Source organism: Rhincodon typus, chromosome 29 (genome assembly GCF_021869965.1).
Source record: "Rhincodon typus isolate 14 chromosome 29, sRhiTyp1.1, whole genome shotgun sequence".
Classification (NCBI taxonomy): Eukaryota; Metazoa; Chordata; class Chondrichthyes; order Orectolobiformes; family Rhincodontidae; genus Rhincodon; species Rhincodon typus.
The window spans coordinates 29443992-29454713 of NC_063360.1; the positions used below are offsets into that span (position 1 = coordinate 29443992).

General features: G+C 42.1%; 1 protein-coding gene across 1 annotated transcript in view; it reads right to left on the bottom strand.

Moving 5' to 3' along the window:
- Positions 1-10722, bottom strand: part of apc2 (APC regulator of WNT signaling pathway 2) — a 204468-nt gene that overhangs the window by 22530 nt on the left and 171216 nt on the right. Inside the window, 3 exon segments of the mRNA XM_048614260.1 lie at positions 1414-1525; positions 3789-4167; positions 6045-6125. Coding sequence (XP_048470217.1) covers positions 1414-1525; positions 3789-4167; positions 6045-6125 — 572 coding nt within the window.

The window sequence follows — 10722 nt, forward strand, 5'->3', positions numbered from 1 at the left end:
CACAATCAAATGAGTTGGAATTGGAATTTGCATTCGGATCTCCAAATGTTAACTACGGGTTCAAATTTCTTCATCAATTCCTCTTGAAGCAACAAATTTGTTTGAAATAGGAATTAGAATTTGACATTGAAATCTAGTAGATTCCTAATTACACTCCAGAAGCAATTACTTCAAAGGATTTACATCTAAAACCTCTTGAAGAAAAATCAGCAGCATAATTCTAATTGATGATTCACTGCTATAATGTTTTTTAGTTAGGTGTACAGACCAATAGGGTCCTGATAGCAAGACATATTTACGCTTGCAAGGCTTTTTGTTTTATTAACATTGACAGTGTTTCTCAAGAATAAAATCAGTTATGTTGGGTTGTCCACTTAAAATGAAACATTTTTTCCCCAAGTTAGTGTGGTGGAAGTTGATTCTATAAATAAATATTTATAGAGAGCTACGTAGATACTTGAGGATGAGGCACTTACAAGACTAAGAATGGGAAGTGGAGATACAAAACCAAGCATGACTGGTCTTCCTTAGCGCCAAGAGTACCACAACAGTCTAATGGCCTCATTCTGTAAGTAATGATTCTACAAAGCATCAGGTCTAGTAGCCAAATTGAAAAGAGACTTTTGCTGGCTGGTAAATTTAAGTGATTATTTGCATTTCAAGTCAAACCTATAACCAAGTTGAAATGAAATTCTGTTTTTTTGTCATTAAATGTACTATTCCTCCCATGATAAGGCAGTAGGAGATTTATACTCATGTCCTAAAATGCCCCTCTGAAGTAGAACAGAAGGAAATGTCAGGTTCCATTTCAGTTCAGTAAATCCAATATCAATCACATTGTTAAAGCAAAACTTGTTAGCTATTTGCTTCCCTCCTCCTCTGTAATCTTTCCACTACCCCACCACAACCACCACAGAGCCTGTGATTGCCATACTAGCTCAATCTGCAATTCTCATACCATTCCCTCTACCTCACTACATTTCTCATGACCTTCTCAAAACCTACATTGGTCATGTTGTCTCCTCAATGTATTTCTTAGTGTCCATCCTACCTTACATGAAGCATTTTGGGATGATCTGCTATATTAAGGGACAATGTAAGTACAATCTGTAATTACCACCAATAACACGTTTCTGGCCAGAACTATGGTCTATCCATAAGACTCTAGCCCGATATAACCTTCTTCTATCATGCTGTTCTGTGAATGTCTTAACAGGGATTTGGATGACTGAGCTCTTACTTGTACAGGTCTGTACATTTGTATAAGTTCAGGTCTTTTACATCTAACCCTCCCTTTGTAATGGCTTGTTCTTTGGAAATGCTCCAGAAAATTCAAGCTCTAATTCGCTACAACCAGCTAAAATTGAGAATTAATGGGAACATAGAGAAAAAGCCCAAATGACATTTATGAACAACTGCTACAACTTGCCAAGTTCATTCATGGCACGCCGGTATTCTTCATCAAAGGACAACTTCATGATTGCACACATCGCTTGACAGATCTGGGGCTCAATAGGCAGTGGCACTACAAGGGGAAAGAAGAATAGAAACACTTAGGTTCAACATTTAACAACAGCCGGTTATAGCTTCTGTCCCTATCTGTCTCTTTTATCTCCTTTTTTTTAACTTATTCATCCTTTGAGTGGCAGCAATTAACTCCTAGCTCAGCCAAGGGATTTATTGAGATGAGCTAGGCGATAACAGACTGAGGACCTTCAGCAGGGGAAGCTGGAGGAGGGAAAAGGGCTGACAAATTTATGCTGATAGGGTTAAAGGAAGTAGGCTGGGAGGAGACTTATGTGGAGCTTAGACACTGGCATAGATCAGAATTAGGTGCCTGATCACATCAGGCAGGTTGAATATTGACCTCCAAATCCCTCCAATATGCCGTTGGAATTTGGTCGGTGCTGGAGAGTCTCCTGGTCACTCAGAACCCCAGATGTGATAGCTGTAGCACAACAGCCTTTCTGCATTAAACAGCTCCATGCCTGGGTTCATGCCACAAGCCATACTCTATAACAAACATCCTCTTTGCTTCCAGGAACTAACAAAAGAGGGATAAGATAACGTGTTTCTGTGCTTTAAATTCCATAAAACCAGGAATCTTTTCGTTGGTATAACTTAATACAACATTGAAAAGTTCCTTCCCCTACAAGCTTATTCCTTTACAGAGTGCACCTTAGACTGAGTGTTATTGATCAGAAAATTGATCAAGTTATTTTTATTTGTTGCCGGAATGTGGGGACATGGGCAAGGTTGCATTAGTTATTCATCCTTAGTTGAGTTAAGAAGGTGTTGGTAGACTTTCTCCTGGCTCAATGACTTTACAACTGAGGATCCTATTAGGCTACTTCAGAGGCCACTAAGAGTCAACTATACAGTGCTGAAGGCACATATTTATATACATTTAACTAGGAGTTAAAAAAAACTGTGTTAGATATACCAGTGTCCCTGTTGACATAAGCCATTTTATGATTTGTGCTGCATGATGGCTATAAAGGTTTAAGGAATATAAGTGTTTGTTTTCAAAGTGGTTAGGCACTCAATTGAAATGTTTGTTTTTTATAAGAAATTATTTGAAGAAATTTCATTATATTGATTTTTTTGTACTGATGAGTGTGTTTTTAATTGTGACACCTTTAGTAACACACGACTTTATGTCAGCTTGGTTCCTGAGATTTGTCCATTGTGCATACTGGGTGTGTTTTCATGGAGTGCAAAGGGTAAAAGGTGCTAAGCGTGGATATAGGTTGACAAAAGTTTTTACAAAGTTGGAAAAGGGGTTATGAACAGCCATGGGGAAGAGTGGAGGGCACAGCTTTAAATTAGGAGTATTGGCCATTGGGCTTGGGTACAGGGGCATTGGGTGGCATTTGGACCAAAAAAGACCATGGGGAAGAGTAGAGATCATACGATGGCAACGGGGAATATGAGAGACCAATGATGGGTGGGTAGAGGAATATAGGGTGGGGAGATAAGGTGACATGGATTAGCATGGGCAGTGCGTTTGAGAGGGAGGGAATAGGAGGGTGAGGGCTGTTTTTGGTTTCATTAATATTTTTATTAGTCTTCCACGCAGAGTTAGTTCATAGAGCCAAGCCCTTGGTCCAGTTCACATCAGCAGCCAGCAACCTCTGCTCTCGTTCTGGGGTCACTCAGCCCAATTGCAAGGGACCAGCTCCACCCCAGGATGAAAGTCTGACCTCCTGGGCCAGGTTTTCCCAAAGTGGGTTTGTGGAAATGTCAGTGCCCTGTTGGGCATTATTTTCCTCACTTCAAGCATAAGGCCAATCAGTAAGTGATAGTTTGATTTGATTTACTATTGTCACATGTACCGAGATACAGTGAAAAGTCTTGTTCGGTGTGCTATCCAGACAAATCGTACCTTACATAAATACATCAGGGTAAAAAAACAGAATGAATATAGTGTTACAGCTACAGAGGAGGTGTAGAGAAAGATCGACTCTACTATATGAGGGGTCCATTCATAAGTCTGATAGCAGCTGGGAAGGAACTGTTCTTGAATCTGTTTGTACAAAGTTTTATATCTTCTGCCTGACAGAAGAGAGTGGGAGAGAGTATAACCAGGGTGGGAGGGGTCTTTGATTATGTTTGCTGCTTTCCTGAGGCAGTGAGAAGTATTGCTGTGGAGGAGCTAAAACTCTGCTGAGAGCAACCAAAAACAAACACAAGTAAAATTTCCAACTGAAATCAACAAATAACACATAGGGTCCATACTAGTCGAGGGGACAAAAGGTCAATTGTAACACCCCCGAAATGACACTTACAGTTGTTATATTCAACATCATTGCTTTGTCTGTTTGTGTCCAACCATTCCCAGCAAGTCTCGCAGTACAAGCGCACTTGTTCCAGCACATGCAGTACACGCATTTCTCTCTTGGCCTGCCCTTCATCGGGCTGGGAGTATATGATGTTGTGGAGGGCCGCACTGGCACGGGTTCGGGCCTCCTTGCTGTTGCTGGCGTTCCTGCTCGGTCCTGAGTCCCTCTCGCTGTCATGCAGGAGCTGAAGGAGCAGTGGGAGGCAGCCAGACTTGCGCATGGCCATGCAGCTGTCCTGGGAGCTGGACATGGCGAGTAACGTCCTTGACATGTCCTCCTTGTCACGGGTGGCCAGCATGGAAAGCAGCCAGAACACCATCTCCACCTGCAGACACAGAAATTCAGAAAGGCTTCATCTTCTCTCTCTTTTTTCAAATGTTATTTCGTCTTTATCCCATCTCAATTTTACAGGACTTGTACCAATTCTTAAAATAATTCCATCTGATTTTCCCCTCTATACTGAAGGCAGTCCTTCAAACTTGAGGGTGTTAAAATTTGCCCAAAGAGAAAAGGAAAATGTTGGAAACACTCAGCAGGCCAGGCAGCATCTGCAGAGAGAGAACAAGCCAACATTTCAGGTTGAAGAGCCTCCATCTACCTGCTCAATGCACACAGGGAGACATAACTACAGGCGTATTGTTGGATCTCTGTACATATAGAGCTAACCGGGGTCAGTTAGATCAGTCAGGTGGATAGCTGGTCTGAGATCCAGAGTGACACCAACAGTGTGGGTTCAATTCCTGAACTGGCTAAGTTCTCCACAAAGGTCCTGCCTTCACAACCTTCCCCCTCAACTGGGGGGTTCTCAGGTTTAATTTACCACCAGTTGTCTTGCTAATGAGAAATCTGCCCTCTGAGACCATGGCAACTTTACTACATACTGCTTTCTTGTCCAATAAGAAAGCAGCCCTCTGGGACTATGGCAATTTTATATATTAAAGTGGCCAGAGCCCAGACGACTGTGAGGCTTCACTCTCAGTAGGGAGACAACTGGTGATGGGTTTAACATGATGGTCATCAGGCCTTAGGCGAGGGGTGAGGTTGAGAAGGAGAGTACTTCATGGTAATGTCTTCTTTATAGGGGTCAGTTAACTCAGTTGCCTGGATGGCTGGTGAGTGATGCCAACAGTGTGGGTTCAATTTCCACATCGGCGTTATACAGGGCAGTTTTGAATCACAGAATCCCTACAGTGTGGAAACAGGCCCTTCGGCCCAACAAGTTCACACCGACCCTTGGAGCATCCCACCCAGACCCATCCCCCTGTAACCCATCCAAGCTACACATGACTGAACACTACGGGCAATTTAGCATGGCCAATTCACCTAACCTGCACATCTTTGGACTGTGGGAGGAAACCGGAGTACCCAGAGGAAACTCATGCAGACACGGTTGAGAAAGGGTCACTCATTGGTCAGTCCTTTGAGTATAGGAGTTGGGAAGCAATGTTGAGATTGTACAGGACATTGGTGAGGCATCTTCTGGAATATTGTGTCCCAGTCTGGTCGTCCAGTTATAGGAAGGATATTAGCAAGCTGGAGAGGGTTCAGAAGAGAGCTACCAGGTTGTTGTCAGGAATGTAAGGTTTGAGTTATAAAGAAAGGCTGGATAGACTGGAACTTTTTTCACTGGAATGTAGGAGGTTGAGAAGTGACCTTACAGAAGTTTATAAAATAATGAGGGGTATGGATAGAGCTAATTGTAGTTGTCTTTTCCCAAGGATGGGGGATTTCAAGACGAGGCAGCACATTTTTAAGGTGAGAGGAGAAAGATTTTAAAAAGATATGAGGGGCAAATTTTTTACATAGAGGGTGGGTTTGTGTGTAGAATGAACTTCCTGAAGAAGTGGTGGATGTGGGTACAATTTCAATGTTTAAAAGACATTTGGATAAGTAGATGAATAGGAAAGACTTGGAGGTATATGGGCCAGGAGCAGGCAGGTGGGACGAGTTTAGTTTGGGGTTATGTTTGGCCTGGACTGGTTGGACCGAAGGATCTGTTTCAATGCTGTTTGACTGTATGAATCTATGACCTGAAACATTATCTCTGATTTCTCTCCACAGATGCTGCCAGACCTGTTGAGCTTTTCCAGTAATTTCTGTTTTTGTTATAGAGGGCTGCATTGAATGTGGATGGAAGTCTTTATGTCTTATCTTAAATTTTTAAAATCTTATTCCAAACCTTTCTTAAATTATTACACTTACCTTACTGCCCAAGTTGTTCAATCCTTGAGGTAAATTATTCATTGCGCTCTCTGCACCTTGATCATTTGATTTTCCACAGCACTGCAAACACAGCAAATGATTGTCTTTTCAGAAAGAAATGTGACAGACTTTCTTTATTTAGATTCATAAAATGGAGCAGAATTAATTGGATGACCAAGTCCCACCTTTCTGGCAACATTTGAGATTTTGCTATTTAGGGTGTGATTTCTCCCCTTTCCAGAAGGCAAGAAGAAGGGGAAATAATAGGAAAATTGGCCCTGGAGAGAGAATTTCCCCGTCCTGCCCCCTCCCTAACGAATTGCTGGGCAAGAAGGTACATTGAAGGTTTGATGGTTGAAAGGTCAATTAATGACTACTTCAGGGCTTCAAACTTTCTGAGCCGCTGCCTCCATAGCGGGTGAGAAAGGTGGCTGTTTTCCTCACTGAGAAACCGTACCAATCTGCCTGCCAGGTTAGGAGGGGGAAGACTCAATGTGCACTAATTTGGGGAACATGAAGCAATGATGGGAAACAAGATGGTGGCCTCGGTGCTTCCTCTCTCCCTGCAACCTTCATCCCATGAGAAGAAATAACCAGACTTGACTGGATCACCTGAAGAGTCAACTTCGACTGGAAGACATTAATGACCAGAAATTGTTGCCCAGAGTGGCCAGCAACATCTGGAGACCCAGGACACTAGTGTTGAGGTCTTCGATAGGGTGCGGTACTCTGCCTCATTTGCCCTCTGTTAGTTCTTGGTAAGCTGGTTGGTGGGCCATCAGATGAGCGTTATCTTGATGATGACGGTGGAGTGTTAGGTGCCAAGTAACTTATTTGCCCCGCCCTTAGAAGGAATATGGGAGAATCTCACCATTAATTTCCTTAAATTGACAAGCCTCCTGTGGAACCCTGAAGATTTGTGTACTCTGTAGGTTTGAAGAGATCAGCAGTATTGTTTAAAGATTACACTAGGCTGTCCATTATACTATCCTTTCGTGTCCAATAGGCAATAAATCCCACCTTGCCATTAATTGCAGAAAAACAGCCACGGCTTGCCTATAGAGTCTTAGAGTCATAGAATCATACAGCACGGAAACAGACCCTTCAGTCCCGCCAGTCCACGGCGAATATAATGCCAAACTAAATTAGTCGCACCAGCCTGCGCTTTGCCCATATCCCTCCAAACATTTCTTATTCATGTACTTATCTAAATGTCTTTTAAGCATTGTAACTGTACCTGCATCCACCACTTCCTCTGAAAATTCATTCCACACACGAACCATTCTCTGTGTAAAGAAAATTGTCCCTCATGTCTGTTTTAAATCTTTCTCCTCCTACCTTAAAAATATGCCCCCTGGCCATGAAATCCCCCACCCTAGGGAAAAGACACCTGCCATTCACCTTATCTATACCGCTCATTAATCCCATACCCAAAACCGACAAAACTAGGGTAATATACAAAATACTCTGCGTGGACTGCGAGAAACACTACATAGGCCAAACCGGTAGAAAATTGACTGTACAGTTACATGAACACCAACTAGCCACCAGGAGACACGACCAATTCTCACTGGTCTCACTGACGAGGGACACGAATTCGACTGGGACAACACATCGATAATTGCACAAGCGAAACAGAGACACGCCAGGGAATTCCTGGAGGCCTGGTAGTCCAACCGGAACTCCATCAACAAACACATTGATTTAGACCCTGTGTACAAACCACTGAGAAACAGAACCAGAAATAATACCAAACACCTCAACAAACCGAGGCCCTGCACCTTGTTGTCTCATATAAATAACAAACAGGATAGAACACCAACGCTTCACCAGAGGCGCACTTACGATGTTACCTAGCAGGGTGATGAAATGTTTGCAATCAAACCCACTGTTTCGGCATGCACATCTACAACCTCATCCACAACCCAAGCTACACATCTTCTCGAAAACTTTATATACCCCTCATTATTTTATAAATCTCTATAAGGTCACTCCTCAACCTTCTATGCTCCAGTGGAAAACGTCCCAGCCTATCCAGGTTCTCTTTGTAACTCAACCCCTCCATTCCCGGCAACATCCTGGTAAATCTTTTCCGAACCCTCTCCAGCTTTATAATATCCTTCCAGAATACAGGTCAGCTCTGCTTAAAGCAAAACCAAGAAAACCAGACATAGGGGTTAGGGTGATGGTAGGGGTGCTGGGAAAGCTTTCTGTTTTGAAACTTTACAGCTTCTGGACTTAACATTGAGCTCAACGACTTCAAACCATAACAATGCCCTCCATTTTGTTTCCACTGCTGTGTTTCTCTGACGCTTTAAGCTTTTATTAACTTGAACAATATCATTTTGCAATTTTGCACTTCCACCAACATTGCCCATAATGCTATTATCTCTGTGTAATCCACAAATTTGGATATGTGGCTTTCATCATCCACATCATTAAACAAAACAGTAAATAGTTGAAGGCCCAACACAAATACAGGATGCCATTAGTCATATCCTATCAAATGCAGAAACTGCCCATCATTTCTGTCTGACTCCTTCTGCTCAGCGAATACCCTAAATAGATCAATAATTTTCCCTCAATTCCATATGGTTCACCTTTAGCTAACAATCTCATGCTGGGGTGGGGGAGTGGATTTAATCAACTGCATCTTTAAAGGGGGATTTAATCAACTGCCTTCTTAAAGTTTATAGATAATCAACATCTATAGACATTTCCCTCGTCAACTCCTCTTCAAGAACATTCAAACAGATTCATCAGGCATGACATAGCCTTTACAAATCCAGGCTGCTCTTTCTGATAGGCTGAACACTTTCAAGGTGGTTTAGTCACCTAATCCTTACCTAAAAACGTAGATAACAAGGTGTAGAGCTGGATGAACACAGCAGGCCAAGCAGCATCAGAGGAGCAGGAAAGCTGACGTTTCCGCTCTAGAAGAAGGGTCTAGTCCCGAAACGTCAGCTTTCCTGCTCCTCTGATGCTGCTTGGTCTGCTGTGTTCATCCAGCTCTACACCTTGTTATCTCAGATTCTCCAGCATCGGCAGTTCCTACTATCTCTCTAAAAACTGTAGAAACTTCCTAACAATATGTATCAGGCTAATCAGTCTATAATTCCTTAGTTTTCTTCTCAGCTTTAAATAGCAAGTGGTCAAAGATGTTGGTTTTAACAAGTATCTTACAGGAGGAGAAAGAGGCGGGGAGGGAATTTCAGAACCTTAATGTCTAAGTGGCATAGTTCCCAATGATGGAACAAAGGAAATGGGAGATACATGAGAGATCAAGATTGAAAAAATGTACAGTTGTTGGAGGGCATTTGTTTCTAATGTTATATAGAAAGACTATGCTAGTGTAAGTTTAAAAATTGCATGAATTCTGATGTTTTGCCTCTTAGGTCCATTCAAGATGCTAGTTGAAGCTTTCATTCACAGATCTCAGCACAGCACTTTACAGAGGAGTGTCAAGTGGAGCCAAAGTTTTTCTTTGCAAGAGAGGTAAAAATAATAGTCTACTAAGTCTTTTCAGGCCTCTCTCACAGGTCAATCTGCAATCAGTTATAAAAATACAGTTCTGGAGCTGGGGAGCAAGTCTGTTCCTAGATTAGAGAACAAAACTTTCTCGACCCGAAACGTCACCTTTCCTGCTCCTCTGATGCTGCTTGGCCTGCTGTGTTCATCCAGCTCTACACCGTGTTATCTCAGATTCTCCAGCATCGGCAGTTCCTACTATCTCTGTAAAAATTTTCAGTCTGTTGATTTGAGTTTTTCTATCCATTCTACAGCACTAGGGAGTTGTATGGATTAATGTTAGCTGTGATCCGACAAGCAATAACCTCTGCTAGAAACCCACAGTATCTCCTGAACAGCTATACTTAATAGGACTCCCATGGATCTATTTTTAAAATATATTCTCAAGTTAGATATATTTTTCCATTGACTAATTTAATAATGGGAAAACTGCTACGTAGGTTCAAGGGTCTCCCTCTGACAGATAAAACAGTATGACAGTCCATTCCTTGGATATTTGAACTACAAAGACTTGATGGTCTGAGCCATTCAGTCCCAGCGGCAAAATCAGTCAAAGAGATCCCCCTAACCTTTAAAACTCAGGAACAGACAATTTAGGCAATAAATTCAACGTACTCATTCAAATGAAGAGCAACAGAACATCATGTTTCACTTGATGACCATTTTTTCCACATAAAATTAATTGTTAATTTCTGTTTATTTGTTCATTTCTGATTTCCAAGGTAACAGTACCTGTCACAATGTAGAAACATACAGGATTATTTTATATAATTGAAGAATATTTCCAGCACAAAATGAGGTCATTCGGCCCATTGAGTCATTGGCAACACTCTGCAATGGCAGCTCAGCTACTCTCACTCACTGGCCTTTTCTGCATAATCCTGCAAATGATATTCTCACCAGATAATTCTCCAATTTTCTTTTGAAGGCTTTAACTGAATCAGCCTTCACTGCACTCTCAAACAGTGCATTCCAGATCCTAATCTCTCACAGTGTGAAAATTCTTTCCTCCTTCTGTTGCAGTTGCTTCTTTTGCCAGTCAACTTAAATTGATGTTAAAATTGAATCAGAGATAGTAGGAACTGCAGATGCTGGAGAATCCGAGACAACAAGGTGCAGGGCTGGATGAACACAGCAGGCCAAGCAGCAT